At 43.0% G+C, this 17,745-nt stretch overlaps 1 protein-coding gene across 2 annotated transcripts in view; it reads right to left on the reverse strand.

The window, feature by feature from the left end:
- IQCA1 (IQ motif containing with AAA domain 1) overlaps positions 1-17,745 on the reverse strand; it is a 175,091-nt gene that overhangs the window by 122,199 nt on the left and 35,147 nt on the right. For both annotated transcript variants that reach the window (XM_020905508.2, XM_020905507.2), the window contains exon 6: positions 6,588-6,793. In XM_020905508.2, the coding sequence (XP_020761167.2) occupies positions 6,588-6,793 (206 nt within the window). The remainder of the gene's footprint in view (positions 1-6,587; positions 6,794-17,745) is intronic.

Consider the following 17,745-nt stretch of genomic DNA (forward strand, 5'->3'; position numbering starts at 1 on the left):
CAATCACAGAAGACCTCTTTTGGAAAATATTTTAAGGACAAAAGGAAATCTGATGTTAAATTTTTAAAAATCAGAAAAAGGATTCATAAAACTAATTGAAATATACATTATACATGAGAGAAAAATACTGGAGAGCAATTTGCCAAAAATCTTTATAGTACCTATCTCTGTATATTAAAATTGTAGATTTTCTTCTTAAACTCAAAGTTTCTACAATGAACATGTATTACTTTTAACACTGGAAAAAAAGACTTCTAAAATAATTTAAAAATTGACTTGAGAAAGAAATCTTAGTTTTGGAAACTACAAGTATAGACTAAATGAGCTAAGAATAAGTATTTTAAATTATGGGAGTTTGTATTAATTGTAACTTCAAGTCATTTTTTAGTTGTCACTGTGTGCCCTGTTGGAATTTATCCTGAGGATTGATCAATGTTTCATGTTTCAAAAGACAATATTTGCTTTTTATTTGTCTTTGATTTAAAAAAGCAAAGAAAAGGATTTTTATCAGTCAATCAGATAAATGTAATCCGATTATGAAAATAAATCCACTCTTGATCTTGCATCACTTCAAACGAATGGGTCTTTACGTCTGTGTGAATTATACACAGCACACCCATGGGACCTGCTCTAACTCGGCCTCCAAACTGTCAGGTCAGCAACACCAGGATGGAATGTTCTCAAGGGGACTGGCTCGGCTGGGAGTGCTGGGTCTTCAAAGGAAGCCCAGAGCCAGCGGGAAGGGTGGCTCTCAGGAGGCCATGGGGTCTCCCATGACCCTTTCAGCATCTCAGATGGGAGGACAGCTCAACTAGCCAGCCTCCAGGCACCCTATTCTCTCATCAAAAGAGAATTTCCAAGCGTGCTCTGCAGGTACTGTATTAATCTACTTTTTTTTTTTAATAGGGTGTTTTAATATTTTAAATGTTTATTTTAGATTATCCCAAACTAACTTCATGCCTTTCTTTACTTTCTAATATATTTTCAACTAGGCTTTTTAATCACAAAAATAACTCATAAAAAAAAGACTTCTAACTGTATAGAAGAATATAAAATAAAAAGTAATACCACTACATAAAGTAACATCACTTCAAGGTATATAGATGGGGAAACAACGGAAACAGTGAGAGACTTTATTTTCTTGGGCTCCAAAATCACTGCGGATGGTGACTGCAGCCATGAAATTAAAAGACTGCTTGCTCCTTGGAAGAAAAGCTATGACAAACCTAGACAGCATATTAAAAAGCAGAGACATTACTTTGCCAAGTCAAAGGTCTGTCTAGTCAAAGCTATGGTTTTTCCAGTAGTCATGTATGAATGTGAGAGTTGGACCATAAAGAAGGCTGAATGCCAAAGAATTGATGCTTTTGAACTGTGGTGTTGGAGAAGACTCTTGAGAGTCCCTTGAACAGCAAGGAGATCAAACCAGTCAATCCTAAAGGAAATCAACTCTGAATATTCATTGGAAGGACTGATGCTGAAGCTGAAGCTCCAATACTTTGGCCACCTGATGCGAAGAGCTGACTCACTGGAAAAGACTCTGATGCTGGGAAAGATTGAAGGCAGGAGGAGAAGGGGACGACAGAGGATGAGATGGTTGGATGGCATCACCGACTCGATGGACATGAGTTTGAGCAAGCTCCGGGAGCTGGTGATGGACAGGGAGGCCTGGCGTGCTGCAGTCCATGGGGTCGCAAAGAGTCAGACACGACTGAGCGACTGAACTGAACGACAAGAACATCACTATTCTTGTCATGGTAGCCATGCCAACAAAGTTTCTAGTGAATCCTTTCAAAAATTTTCCATGCTTACACAAACACATATTTCAAAAATTAAAATCCATGTATGAATATATCTTTGTATATGTGGGTATACATTATGTATATTTTAGCTTATTTGGGGTTATAATTGCACACAGTACTTTCAATTTGGTTATGTCACCTTTTAAACTGGATTTTAAAAGTTTATATAAAAGTAAAGAGGGCTTCCCTGGTGGTTAAGAATGGTTAAGTGGTTTTTATATATTTTATATATATATATATGTATATATTTACATATTTTAGCTTATTTGGAGTTATAACTGTACAAAGTGCTTTCAATTTTGTTATGCTACCTTTTAAACTGGATTTTAAAAGTTTATATAAAAGTAAAGAGGGTGTCCCTGGTGGTTAAGAATGGTTATGTGGTTAAGACTCTCCCTGCCAATGCAGGGGACACTGGTTCAATCCCTGGTTCAAGAGTCAAAAAGAACAAATAAGAATCTTTTTTTAAAAACTAAAGAATTATTTCATCTGCAGGAAATGTATTTGCGTGCATCTGTTCCCTGAAGTCCTCAGAAAAGAGAAGAAAGTTGCTGATAAGGAAAGTTCACGAATAGAGGGCAGATCATCTTCGTTAACTATGAAAAGGAAGGTTTCAATTATAAACCAAGATGATTTAATCAGAAGGCAATTCTTCTGAAAGAGCTGCCTTTCTACCTAAATTTCCATGATTGCAGACAACCATCTTGAGTGCATTTCCTCCAGACACAATTAAGTAATCAGCTAAGAACAGAAAACCTCGGCCCTGCTGGTCTGCATAGGCCACTGCTTGGAAGGGAAATGTGATCACTGCCGTCCCTTCCCTGCAGCGGGCACTGTCCTCACGGGCCGTCCGCTGCGTCAGGGGAGGAGCCCAGGGGTGAGCAGATGGCTACGACACAGTGGGAGTGATTACAGCCTGCCTCTGGGGGCTAAGTCTCATCTCTCAACAATCCCACGAAGCGGGCCTGAGTCTGGTCCATGTATCACAGATGAGGAGATGGATGGCACAGAGAGGATAAGCCGGTTCCCAAGGCCACACAGCTGTTGTCAGGCTCCGGGTTATGTGGTCATGCAGACCACCTGGAGGAGGAATGGGGAGGATGCCAGCAGCTCAAGGAGGAGGCAGAAAGGAATTGCAGGCAGGCCCTGAGCGAGGGTGTCCTAAGGAGGCTGGAGCTGAACAATCAGCTGGTGGTCCAGGCCAACGGGGGAAGAGAAGAGAAGGCAGAGGAATAAGGACAACCCCTGGACCTTGGGCCCCACCCTCCAAAGGTCTCAGACCAGGAGGGGATGAGCGCTGAGACCCAGGCAGAGACCCCGGAGTGCCTGGAGAGCATCACGGCCCGCCTGGGCGATGGGAGGTGTGTTCCTGTGTGTGCGGCATGTGAGGGGGCTGGATGGAGCCGGGAGCAGGGGACCTGCTGGTGAGACAGCCCACTGGTCCCCGGAGGCCTGAGCATGGCACCCCGGGTGCTCCTGGGGAACATGGGGCTTGGGAAGGACTCAGAATCCCAGCCGGATGAGGCCTGTTCAGGAGACGAGAGGCCGGAACTGCGGCGGCCCAGGCACTCGCCCCGGCGCCCAGCTGGTGCTACGAGGATTGGTGACTTCGCTCTGCAGTCAAATGGCACGAGGGGAAGAAAAATGGGACACTCGTGATGGGGAGGCACCCTAAGTGACTGCAGATACACTCAAAGTACATCGTTAACCTTAAAGAGGCTATTTTAAACCAGAAGAGATCGCTACCTATTAAGCTTTTCCTATACTGTAAGCGGGGGTTTAGTGGGTGGTGGTGGTGGGGCAACCTGAGAACAAGTGACTAGAATACTCGGTTTTGGTATTTGAGTAACACAAAAACATGCTATTTTTAAAAACAAAATGGTAACATCTTTGCTGGTAACTTTATCTTTTCTCTGATATATTTTCTAACAGCTTTATAATTATTATAAAACAATATGTGTATTATATAATAATATATTATATAATTATATATTATATATAATATTTAATAATATACAATTAATACATGATAAACTGTTCATATTCATGAGGTTCTAGCAGTGAGAATACTGGAGTGGTTTGCCATTCCCTCCTCCAGTGGACCACATTTTGTCAGAACTCTCCACTGTGACTCGTTTGTCCTGGTGGCCCTGCACAGCATGGCTCACAGCTTTATTGGGTTACATAAGCCCCTTTGCCACGAGAAAGGAGAAGGGGGTGGCAGAGGATGAGATGGTTAGATACCATCACCAACTCAATGGACATGAATTTGAGCAAACTCAGGAGATAGTGAAGGACAGAGGAGCCTGGTGTGCTGCAGTCCACAGGGTCGCAAAGAGTCGGACACAACTGAGCACACACAAACTGTTCATATTTAAGGGGAAAATTTGATAACTGTGAAGATACCTATCTACCTACCTATCTATGCATATTTTATGTCTCCACGAAACCATCACCACAATGAAGAGTGAGGAGGAAGCTGCTAAAAGAGAACACGTTTTGCTATAAAATATCCCTGAAAACACATATAAAGGGAAAAACTCACAAAAGTAATCAATTTTGAATTTTAAGACATCATAAATATTTAAAAGCTCTATTTATATAATAAAGGCCCAAACTCCCCAATCAAAACCACGTAACTCTGATATCGAACATTCAGAAAGAATATCTGTTATAAAATTTAAGGAGATACTGTGTTAAGATCCCAGAGTTAATGCAAGAGAAGCTTGCCGACTGTTCAGGTTTTTCTGAATCACTGTAAAGTAACTGATGCATGTCAGACACCTGTTGCTGCATGGAAAGTCACCCCAAGAGGGACGGAAACCCACGTCACTGTGGGTGGGGAGCCAGGTGTGGCTCAGCAGAACACCCGTGTCTCAGGGTCCCCGCCCCCTCGAGGCTGCAGTCAGTGTTGGCTGGGGCTGCAGCCTCACTGGAAGGCTCGCCGGGGGGAGGACGCTCTCCGAGTTCGCACATGTGAGTGTGGACAGGATTCTCTTCTTCTCCAGCTGGAAAGAGGCCCGAGGCTCCTTGCTGGCTGTTGCCAGGAACCTCTGTCAGTTCCTTCCAAGTGGGCCCCTCTGCTGGGCAGCAGCTGACCGCTCCCAGAGCCGGAGGGAGACAGCAAGCGAGGGACCAAGAGGCAAGCAAGACGGCAGAGTTGCCATCGCTTTCGCCACAGTCTTTCCTTTAGAACTGAAGTTCTAGGTCTACACCACACTCCAGGAGGGGAGGGCATCACTGGGGGGAGAGGCAGGTCAGCAGAAGCCATCCGCCTACCACAGATATTTGTCGTCGTTCAGTCGCTCAGCCATGTCCCACTCTGCAACCCCAGGGACTTCGGCACACCAGGCTTCCCTGTCCTTCACTACCTCCGGGAGTCTGTTCAAACTCATGCCCGTTCAGTCCGTGATGCCATCCAACCATCTCATCCTCTGTCGTCCCCTTCTCCTCCTGCCTTCAATCCTTCCCAGCATCAGGGTCTTTTCTAATGAGTCGGCTCTTTGCATCAAGTGGCCAAAGTATTGGAGTTTCAGCTTCAGCATCAGTCCTTCCAATGAATATTCAGGGTTGATTTCCTTTAGGATGGACTTGGTTTGATCTCCTTGCAGTCCAAGGGACTTTCAAGAGTCCTCTCCAGCACCACAGTTCGAAAGCATTAATTGTTTGGCACTCAGCCTTCTTCATGGTCCAACTCTCACATCCATACATGACCACTGGAAAAACCACAGCTTTGTTTAGATGGATCTTTGTTGGCAAAGTGATGTCTCTGCTTTTTAATACCCTTTCTAGGCTTGTCATAGCTTTTCTTTCAGAGATCAAGTGTCTTTTAATCTCATGGCTGCAGTCACCATCCACAGGGATTTTGGAGCCACAGATATAAACATCTTATAATATGAGGCTTTGTGAGGAAAGATTGGCTTTCTGTTGCCAACAAGTTAAATTCCCTGGTCCTGACGAGCTCACCAAAGTTGGAGTCTGAGCATCTCTGAATCTGATGTGGTCCAGCAAGATGCCCATCAATGAAAACAAGTGGTGTGTCTGTCTCCACAGCTCTGGGACTCATCACAACCCTCTGCTCTCTTTCCTTCCCCTCTTGAAATAGATTTTAAAGCTGCTCCAACTGGGTTGCTTGCAAAGTGCCTGCTCTAATGGGTGGATATTTGCGCTGTGTTCTACAAGTGTTTGTTCTACTGTACTTCTCTAACAGAGGAGCACATTCTTTGTAAACAAAAGGCATCTTTTGCAAACAGGTTTTAAACTGCTAAACATTTAATTAAGACCCTTAGTAGAGGCAGACCCTCAGTACAGAAAGGCCTTAATGTACACGATGCCTTGTCGCCAGGACTGCTCCCCTCCCAACATTTCAGGGAGGCCTGGGGACCAGGCATCAGGTCCCAGATTCAGCAGCTGCCTCGAGGGAAAAGGACCATGATTGAGACTCTAGAGCCTGGTACAATTAGGGCAAACCCCCAGAAGCATGACCTGCATGCGGCTGGATCCAAGACAAGACCCGGGCTGTGAGCTCCTGTCAACCTGGGGCTGTGTCAGCCACTCATGATGCTTGACTTCTTGTGGTTACGAAAGTACTATATGGACGACGGTTAATAAAACAGGGGAAAAAAGTAATTTAATAAAAAAAAATTATTTCCTGAATTCTTAGCCTTTTTAATGAAGCCAGAAAGGCACATGAATCTATATATCAACATATTTCTATGTTTAAAAAATATCCCAGGACATCACCCACCACAGCAGAGACTGTCAGGAAAGAGGCCCTGCAGTTACCTGCATTCGATGAACCAATGACGGATCTGATCCTGAAGGTTCTCCTTGATGTCAGGACCCTCTGTGAGTTTCAGGTCATCCTTGATCGTGACTAAGGCGTCTCTATATTCCTCTTCATGCTTTATCTGCACCTTATTCCTCAGGTGGGACAGCCTGTCGGCCTGGATTATTGCAGCACTGACTTCATTCAACAAAGGAGGTGGATTCTGAAAATATAGGCCAAAAGGTTTGAGATCATGAAGGTTACGGTGCTGGTGAAAAATATTAGAGACTAACAAAACATGTCAATATCTTCAACAGTGTCTTACCCAAGGAGTACAAACAGAACGAAAGAATCAGATCTTGCAGGACTTGAAGGAGTGATTCACCACCATGGGGAGGAAGGATGAGATCACTCCATACATTTTCAAGAAACTGGCGGGTGGTGGGGGTAGTTAGCTTAAAAAACGCATACTTGGTAAATCGTTCAAAAATTATTCAAGTTACAGAAAGTAAAGCTTTTCTAAATCTTTTTGGCTGGGGGAGAGAAAAGAATATAGAGTAAGAAAGTAAGAATTGATGAAAAGAGTTTGGGTGTTCTGATTTCAAGAAAAAACAATGCCAGGACTTCCCTGATGGTCCAGAGGATAAGAGTTCGCCTGCCACTGCAAGGGACATGGGTTTAATGTCCGGGAAGATTCCACATGCTGCAGAATGTCTAAGCTCGTGTGTCACAGCTACTGAAGCCCTCACACCCCAGAGCCCGTGCTCCACACAATAGAAGCTGCTACACTGAGAAGCCTGTGCACCACAGCTAGAAAGTAACCCCTGCTCACAACTAGAGAAGAGCACACAGCACAGCCAGAAGTAAACATATAACATTACAAAAAGAATAAACTGCGCTAACAACACAAGCTACCAATACCGAAAATGCATTGATTCATAATTATTTTGTGCTGGACTTTACTGTCTTCTTTGCTCTTGGTACTATGCCTGTCTTGTCTGTATGATGAAATACTGTATAACGCTGTACTTCTGTGAGTATCTTCCTACGTTCATTCCGGTTAGCAGCCTGAAGTCGGCTATGGGAATACTTACACCCTAGAAATGAACACGTGTGACAGACGAAGGCTTGATTTACTACTTAGATTTGACTGTGCAGACTTCAGAAAGTGGTAGAAAAAATAAAACTGCAGATAAACATAAAAGTGTGTCATGTCTGTGTCACACTGTGAATAGCACAAAAGACTGAGGAAATATTCTTCCAGCATTCAAAAACTATCATCTGATTCAGCAAAGGAGTCCCTGACTTAAAAAAAAAGTTGAATGAGTGACGTCCTGGCATAGATTTTGCTGTTTCACTTTCATCTTCCTCATTAACACAAAGAAAAATATCAGTCAACACTCATACCGAAACGACACTCATTTGTCAACTGCAACCACAGGCTGACAACAGATACATGGGTTTAGTAAAAATCAAGGAAGGTGCTCTGAGAGAATCCACAGCTACGTTGAATGTGCAAGAGACAGAAGTGCATATTTCACTATTATTTGTAAATTGCATGTACATATCCTATATCAATGACATGGTAATAAACGTAAGTCTGAATACACATGCATGTGTTTCTTTCCAGAGAACCATGGTTAAGCGTTACGCAGCAGATGCGGGTTCAGCTCCTGGGCTGGGAAGATCTCCTGGAGGAAGAAATGCAGCCAACTCCAATGCTCTTTCCTGGAAAATTCCACGGACAGAGGGTCCATGGGGTCGCGAAGTTGGACTCAGCTGGGAACACAGGGCACACAGCCTGGGGCCCGGGTACATCCAAGGTCAGAACTCAGGTGTCTGTGACTCCTCGGTCATCTGCACACCCCTCCACTGCCCACCTTCTGCGGGCCTTCCTTCCCAAAGAGGCTATTTGGGAGGGGATGGTTAAAGAGCCCTCGGAACTACGGCAAAGCTTCTTGTTGTTTAGTTGCTAAGTCCTGTCCTACTCTATTGTGACCCCATGGACTGCAGCCCGCCAGACTCCTCTGTCCATGGGAGTATCCTGGCCAGAATACTGGAGTGGGTTGCCATTTCCTTCTCCAAAGGCTGAGCTAACTAACCTCAAAAGATTTTTTTGTCAAATCAGAAGCATAAACAAATCCTCCTCTTCCTGGAAATGTGAACAAGATAAGCCAAGGGTCTGAAGCAGAAAGAGAATGTGGACTGTGGATAGAGTGAGGAGATGGGGTGGATATGGGGAGAAAGAACTAGCACATCTGATAATGTTCCATACAGACCAATGGTTCTCAACCTGGTTTGTACCTCAGATACCTTTGTCCATCTGGGGAAGTCCACGGATTTCCTCTCAAAACAAATGCAGGCTTCCCTGGTGGTTCAGTTAGTGAAGAATCTGCCTGCAATGCAATAGACCTAGGTTCAACCTCTGAATGGGGAAGATCCCCTGGAGAAGGAAATGGTGACCCACTCCAGTATTCTTGCCTGGGAAATCCCATGGACAGAGGGACCTGGCGGGCTACAGTTCATGGGGTCACAAAGCTCTGGACACGACTCAGCCGCTAAACCACCACCAAAGATAAAATGCACAGATTTATATGGGAAACCAATTACATTGACACACAGCTCTACCTGGTAATGATCAGGCTGGGATTATGGGTGATTGAGAGAAAGGCCAGAGATAAAGCACCATTTTCATCACATCGTATCAAGGGCACACCTTATCAACAAGACTTACGGCTGACGATGCTTCCCTGGGTCACCTGACTTAGACTTCACACTGCCCTCTTTGGAAAGTCATTAAGTGCACCCCAACTAAGAAGTGAAAAGTTAAGTTCCTCTCCTTGAGGATACAGCTTCTAGTTATTTGGATCACACAACATAGATGATTTGTCTCTTCTCTCACATTTGTTAATTTACTTGATCTTGTATTTATATCCATATGGCCTCATGGATATTCATTTTACACTTTGGGTTATAATCCAGTGTTGCTTCATTATTTTCTTTTCAAATTGTCCCAGTTTTGATCATTGGGAGCTCTTTTAGTTGGCTCCTGTGTCACTTTGAAAAACTTCCATCATTATATGCATGTGTTTGTGTGGTTTTTAAAAATTGCTCATTTTACATATACCTAATTTTAAAACTTCAGTAATTGTCTCCCCAAGTGTATCATACCCCCAAATCCAAAACAATAGGGAAAGAGTAGTTGCTTCAATAAATGGTGTTGGGAAACAGGATATATACATGAAGGTGAATGAAACTGAGCCCTGATCTCACACTATCTACAAACATCAACTCAAAATGGATTAAAGACTTAAACATAAAACATGAAGCCAGAAAACAACTCAAGAAATAAATAGCCTTCTTGACAGTTTTCTCAGCAATAATTTTTTGGGTACACCACCAAAAACACAGGCAACAAAAGCAAAGCTAGACCAGTTGGACTACACCAAACTAAAAAGTCTCTGCACAGCAAGGAAATAAGAAACAAAATGAAAAGGCAACCTACAGAAAGGGAGCAAGTATTTACAAACCACATATCTGATAAAGAGTGTGGAAAAAATATAAGGAACACATGAAACTTAAAAAATAGCCTAAACAGGCAAAGGAACTAATAGACAATTTTTGCCAAACAAGACACACAAATGGCCGACAGGTATATGAAAATATGTCAACGTCACTGATCATCAGGAAAATGCAAACTGAAACCACAATGAGATACCACCCCATATCTGTCAAAATGGTTACTACCAAGTAGAGAAAAGATGACAAGCGCTGCACAGGAGAAACTGGAACCCTTGTGCATTGTCGATGGGAATGTAAACTGGTACAGTCACTCTGGAGCTTCCCTCAAAAAATTAAAAACAGAACTACCATATGATCTGGCAGTCCTATTTCTGTGTATATATTCGTATGGATGTGAGAGTTGGACTATAAAGAAAGCTGAGCACCGAAGAATTGATGCTTTTGAACTGTGGTGTTGGAGAAGACTCTTGAGAGTCTCTTGGACTGCAAGGAGATCCAACCAGTCCATCCTAAAGGAGATCAGTCCTGAATATTCATTGGAAGGACTGATGCTGAAGCTGAAACTCCAATACTTTGGCCACCTGATGAGAAGAGCTGACTCATTGGAAAAGACCCTGATGCTGGGAAAGATTGAAGGCAGGAGGAGAAGGGGACGACAGAGAATGAGATGGTTGGATGGCATCACCGACTCAATGGACATGAGTTTGGGTAGACTCCGGGAGTTGGTGATGGACAGGGAGGCCTGGCGTGCTGCGGTTCATGGGGTCACAAAGAGTCGGACATGACTGAGCAACTGAACTGAACTGAATTCAAAGGAAATGACCTAAAGAGATACCTACATCCCATGTTCACTGCAGCACTATTCACAATAGCCAAGATATGGATACAACCGAAAGTCAGGGCCCAATTTAGATCCGAAACTACCTAGCCTTTTGTTATAAGCTTTTTTTTGTTGTTGTTACTGTTTCTTTACAATTTCCTTCATCTGTTTCCTTCTTTTTTTCAAGGAACTCCTGCAATTTTCTTTACACATATCCCTCATCCATCACTTTGTCATTTGACTACTTTTTAGATTTTCTTAACTTTTTCTTTCAACTTTATTTTTTGAAATTTCTATTATTATATTTTAACTCTTCAACAGCACTGTCCTGTTTTTTGGTTCTCCTCTGGGGTGTGGGGGGGTGGCGTTTTAATTCCTGGATTCAGTAATCTGCTTTTGTTTCTCTAAGGTTATTACTTTCAGAATTTTGTTTTTTATTTTTATCTTCTTCCTCTTTCTTCTTCCAATTTCGTTTCTGTTGCATCTCTTGTCTCTCCTAAGTGACTGGCACCTCTTTGACGATCACCCTTATTTAGGAGGGAGGTTCCCAGACCTGTTTGGAAGCTGTGTAGGGTAGCTGCCGACTGCTGGGGGTCAGAGCTGTTTTGTTGGAAGTATCTGAAGATGGGCTTCCTTGACAGCTCTGCCTGCAATGCGGGAGGCCACAGTTCAATCCCTGGATGGGGAAGATCCCCTGGAAAAGGGAATGACAACTCACTCCAGTATTCTTGCCTGGAGAATCCCATGGAGAGAGGAGCCTTGGGCATATCTGAATACCAGTTGGAGGTATCTGAATATTTGCTGAGGTATCTGAATATCAGTATCCAAATGTGTTTCTTTTGAGCTGGTCAGTTTCTGCAGATAGAACTCCTCCCACCTGCTCCTGATGCGGTAGAAGCAAGGCTGCCTGAGCCCAGCAGAGGGAGGGAGCTATGGGTCTCACTGAACGCATAAATTCTCTTAATCCTCCCTCTCAGAACAGGATCTCAGCTCACTCCTCACTGGGCAGAAAGAACAAGAAAACACATATGCTTACTCTATCAAGTTAACCCAAACTCACTGATACATCTGAGTCAGATCTGATAGACAGAGTGCCTGAAGAACTATGGACAGAGGTTTGTAACATTGTACAGGAGGCAGTGATCAAAACCATCCCCAAGAAAAAGAAATGCAAAAAGGCAAAATGGTTGTCTGAGGAGGCCTTACAAATAGCTGAGAAAAGAAGAGAAGTGAAAGGCAAAGGAGAAAAGGAAAGATATACCCATCTGAATGCAGAGTTCCAAAGAATAGCAAGGAGAGATATGAAAGCCTTCCTAAGTGAACAATCCAAAGAAATACAGGAAAACAACATATTGGGAAAGACTGGAGATCTCTTTGAGAAAATTAGAGATACCAAGAGAACATTTCATGCAAAGATGGGCTCACTAAAGGACAGAAACGGTATGGACCTAACAGAAGCAGAAGATATTAAGAAGAGGTGGCAAGAATACACAGAAGAACTGTACAAAAAAGATCTTAATGACCTGGATAACCAGGATGGTGTGGTCACTTACCTAGAGCCAGACATCCTAGAGTGTGAAGTCAAGTGGGCCTTAGGAAGCATCACTGTGAACAAAGCTAGTGGAGGTGATGGAATTCCAGTTGAGCTATTTCAAATCCTAAAAGATGATGCTGTGAAAGTGCTGCATTCAATATGCCAGCAAATTTGGAAAACTCAGCAGTGGCCACAGGACTAGAAAAAGTCAGTTTTCATTCCAATCCCAAAGAAAGGCAATGCCAAAGAATGTTCAAACTACCACACAATTGCACTCATCTCACATGCTAGCAAAGCAATGCTCAAAATTCTCCAAGCCAGGCTTCAACAGTAAGTGACCAAGAACTTCCAGATGTTCAAGCTGGATTTAGAAAAGGCAGAGGAATCCAGGATCAACTTGCCAACATCTGTTGGATCATGGAAAAAGCAATAGAATTCCAGAAAAACATCTACTTTTGCTTCACTAACTATGCTAAAGCCTTTAATTGTGTGGATCACAACAAACTGGAAAATCACAACAAACTGGAAGAGATTCAAATTCTGGACCACCTTATGTGCTTCCTGAGAAACCTGCAAGCAGGTCAAGAAGCAACAGAACTGGGCAGGGAACAACAGACAGTGTCAAAATTGGGACAAGAGTATGTCAAGGTTGTATATTATCACCTTGCTTATTTAATTTCTATGCAGAGTACATCATTCGAAATGCTGGGCTCAATGAAGCACAAGCTGGAATCAAGACTGCCCGGAGAAGTATCAATAACCTCAGATATGCAGATGACACCACCCTTATGGCAGAAAGAAAAGAGGAACTAAAGATCCTCTTGATGAAAGTGAAAGATGAGAGTGAAAAAGCTAGCTTAAAACTCAATATTCAAAAAAGGAAGATCATGGCATCTGGTCCCATCACTTCATGGCAAATAGATGGGGAAACAATGGAAACAGTGACAGACTTTATTTTCTTGGGCTCCAAAATCACTGTGGATGGTGACTGCAGCCATGAAATTAAAAGACACTTGCTCCTTGGAAGAAAAGCTATGACAAACCTAGATAGCATATTAAAAGTAGAGACATTACTTTGCCAACAAAAATCCTTCTAGTCAAAGCTATGGTTTTTCCAGTAGTCATGTACAGATGTGAGAGCTGGACCATAAAGAAAGCTGAGCACTGAAGAATTGATGCTTTTGAACTGTGGTGTTGGAGAAAACTCTTGAGAGTTCCTTGGACTGCAAGGTGATCAAACCAGTCAATCACGAACTGGTGATTCCTAAAGGAAATCAACCCTGAATATTCATTGGAAGGACTGATGCTGAAGTTCCGAAGCTCCAATACTTTGGCCACCTGATGCAAAGAGCTGACTCATTGGAAAAGACCCTGATGCTGGGAAAGACTGAAGGCATGAGGAGGGGACAACAGAGGACGAGATGGTTGGATGGCATCACTGACTCAATGGACGTGAGTTTGAGCAAGCTCCGGGAGATAGTGAAGGACAGGGAAGCCAGGTGTGCTGCAGTCCATGGGGTCACGAAGAGTCAGACATGACCGAGCAACTGCACAAAAACACGGACACAACTCTTACGTTCCTTTGTTTTAAACTTCTCAGCATCAGTCTGTTTGAAGTTCCTGCCTTTCAACAGCATATAACCGGATATGAAAATTCAGTCTGAGAATTACAGAAAAGAGGAACTTTATTCATTAGATAAGTAAAATATTTGGAGCTAATTCTGCCATCTTATACTTTTTAACACAATTTGTTTTTCCTTTCCTGTCTTTTGATGGCTCAGACAGTAAAGAATCTGCCTGCAATGCAGGAGACCTGAGGGTTCAATCCCTGGGTCAGGAAGATCCCTGGAGAAGGGAATGGCAACCTACTCCAGTATTCTTGCCTGGAGAATTCCATGGACAGAGGAGCCTGGCGGGGCTACAGTCCATGAGGTCGCAAGGAGTCAGATATGACTGAGTAACTAACAAACACCTTTTGTTGGGTTTATGCAGTTAGCTTTGTTCATTCTTGCCATGTAGTGGTTAATAAATTGTACACCTTATTTTTAATCTTCTGCCAGTTATTCTGAAGTTTTTTAACACAATAATTATCACCTATGTTTCTATGTCTAGAATTTATTAGTATCTCTACCATTTCTTTAAGCAAGTCTAGGACCTCTGCGTGTGTTCACTTTTATTCCCCCAAACTTCTATTCTATAATCACAGATTGTGATTAACCTTTAAAATTAGTAACTATTTAGATTTAACCACTGTTTTGGCTTCTCTATTTACTCTTCATTCTCTTATTCAGTTTTCATTTTGTTGAAGCATGCCCTTAAGTGTAACTTTCAGAATGGATATAGTCAGCCATAAATATTCTAAGTACTTGCATTTCTGAAATGTCTTCATTTGGTCCCTCCCCCTCAAATGGCAGTTTACTAGCAACCTTGGAGAATATTTCTTCTAACAGGTAGAGCTGCCGGGTTGGGACTTTAATGATTGCTGCTTTGTAGATAAGCTTTTCTGCTCTTAGGATGCTTTACAGACTTTTGAAAGTTCATCACAATGAATCTAGGTTGAGTGCATTTCTTCACGTATCACATTCTCCATTCAGTGGATCAACTCAATATAAAGAATTACTTCTTGGGACTTACCTCGTCATCCAGTGGTTAAAGACTGTGCTTCCAATGCACTGGCTGGATCTCTGGTCAGGGAACTAAGATGTTGCATGACACACGGCGTGGCCAAAATGAGTAAGCAAAATGAAGAGATGTGTACTAAAAAAACAGAATTATGTCTTCCCATCTGTAAATTTTCCTCTGTAATTTATTTATCTCCATTTCTCCTCCTGCAATAAATATTACATAAATGGCAGACCACCAGTTTGATCTGAACTTTTCTCTTGTATTTTCCATCTCTTGTTTACTTGCCTGCACTGTGCTACAAAAGATTTCTTTATCTTTTACAATTAATTTGGCTTTCAGTTATGTCCATTTATTATTTGGAATTATTTAGAATACTAGAGGGGTTATTATTGCTTTGCTTTTTTGAGCATGCTTTTATCTTCCCAAAATTCTTATTTTATATTTGCTCCTTTCTTGTTTTTAGTAGTCACTTTGTTCATGGACACCACGCTTATAGTAGAAAGCAAAGAAGAACTAAAGAGTCCCTTGATGAAGTGAAAGAGAAGAGTGAAAAAGTTGGCTTAAAACTCAACATTCAGAAAACTAAGATCATGGCATCCGGTCCCATCACTTCATGGCAAATAGATGGGGAAACAATGGAAACAGTGACAGACTTTATTTTGGGGGGTTCCAAAATCACTGCAGATGGTGATTGCAGCCATGAAATTAAAAGACACTTGCTCCTAGGAAGAAAAGTTATGACCAACCTAGACAGCATATTAAAAAGCAGAGACATTACTTTGCTGACAAAGGTCTGTCTAGTCAAAGCTATGGTTTTTCCAGTAGTCATATATGGATGTGAGAGTTGGACTATAAAGAAAGTTGAGCACTGAAGAATTGATGCTTTTGAACTGTAGTGTTGGAGAAGACTCTTGAGAGTCCCTTGGACTGCAAGGAGATCCAACCAGTCCATCCTAAAGGAAATCAGTCCTGAATATTCACTGGAAGGACTGATGCTGAAGCTGAAACTCCAATACTTTGGCCACCTGCTTGAAGAACTTACTCATTTGAAAAGACCCTGATGCTGGGAACGATTGAAGGTGGGAGGAGAAGGGGACGACAGAGGATGAGATAGTTGGATGGCATCACTGACTTGATGGACATGAGTTTGAGTAAACTCCGGGAGTTGGTGATGGACAGGGAAGCCTGGCGTGCTGCAGTCCATGGGGTGGCAAAGAGTCAGACACGACTGAGCGACTGAACTGAACTGAACTTGTTCAGGGAAATTATTTCAGATGGAATACATCCTCAGATATACTAATGAATTCTTTTTTTCCACGTTCACATTTTCCCTCAAAATCCTGAAGAGCATTAAAAAAAGTACAGACTCCTAGGTCCACCCTGGCGGTGAGGTAGAAGCAAAAAATATTCTGTAGTTTGGTAAAATCTTCAAGTGATTCTGATAATAATCAGGTTTGAGGAAAAACTAATTGGCTCTAGAAAATGGTTTAGTCACTGCGCCCACAGGTCAAAGCTGGCCCATCATCATTATGATTATTTTTTGGCCCATTATTTTTTGTGAATAAAGCTTTACTGGAACGCAGACATCTCCATTCATTTACATATTGCTATGGTAGTTTTCACACTACAATGACCACCCTGAACAGCTGGGACAGAGATCATATGGCCTACAGAGTCTACAAGGATGGTGACAAAGAGAAGGAAGAGGAAGGGGAGGGGGAGAGGAGATGAAAAAGGGGAGGGGAGGGGGAAGGGGAGAAGTGAGGCGGGCAGGGGGAGGACAGGGAACAGGCAGAGAAGGAGAGATGGAGAAGGGGTTGTCTAAGAGAGGAATCACAGAGGAAGACACAGGATGACTTCCTGAGTTTTTGCTGTGCACGCTTACTGGAGAGAAACAATGTTTTTAGCCTTTATAGCAAGCCAGCCAGGCAGGTATTCTTATCATATAAAGAAATGGGAGAAAACAGCAGCAAACAAGGAAATGGAACTAGAGAGGCTAGTTAACGTTCCCAAATTCACACAGCAGGCCGATGGCAGAGGCAGCAACCGACCCCTAGCTTCTGTGATTCAAGGCCATGTTTGGGGACAGAAAGCCTGGTTTATGTCTTGGCAGGGCCACTTGCTGCCTTCGTGATAGTGAACACGGCGCCAATTCTCCTAACGACAGGGCAGCATTAGGCTGCGAGGAGTCCACGGAGCCCAAAGCCAGCCCCGGAGCCTGGCAGCTGGTTGTGCTTTGTCGTTACATCAGGGGCATCCACATCTTAGCGGGTGAAACCAAAGGATGTTAGGGGCTATCAGGACAGGGAGGCCTGGCGTGTTGCGGTCCATGGGGTCACAGAGCCGGACACGACCGAGCGACTGAGCTGAGCTGAGCTGCACCAGGCGAAGAAAGCCCCAGGGCTAGGAGAAGGACAGGAAAGTCCATTTCTAAATCTGTGAAACAAGTGTCTGACAAAATTCAAGGCCTTATGTACAAAAGACGTCAGCAAAACTATACATTTAGATCAATTACGTGGGGAAAAGATAGTCTTAAAAGACTCATTTTAGGTCATGTGCTCAGAGGCTCTTTGCGACCTCATGGCCTGTCACCCTCCAGGCTCCTCTGTCCGTGGGATTTCCCAGCCAAGAATACTGGAATGGGTTGCCATTTCCTCCTCCAGAGGATCTTTCC

The sequence above is a fragment of the Odocoileus virginianus genome, unplaced genomic scaffold (assembly GCF_023699985.2).
Source record: "Odocoileus virginianus isolate 20LAN1187 ecotype Illinois unplaced genomic scaffold, Ovbor_1.2 Unplaced_Contig_4, whole genome shotgun sequence".
In the NCBI taxonomy this organism is placed as follows: Eukaryota; Metazoa; Chordata; class Mammalia; order Artiodactyla; family Cervidae; genus Odocoileus; species Odocoileus virginianus.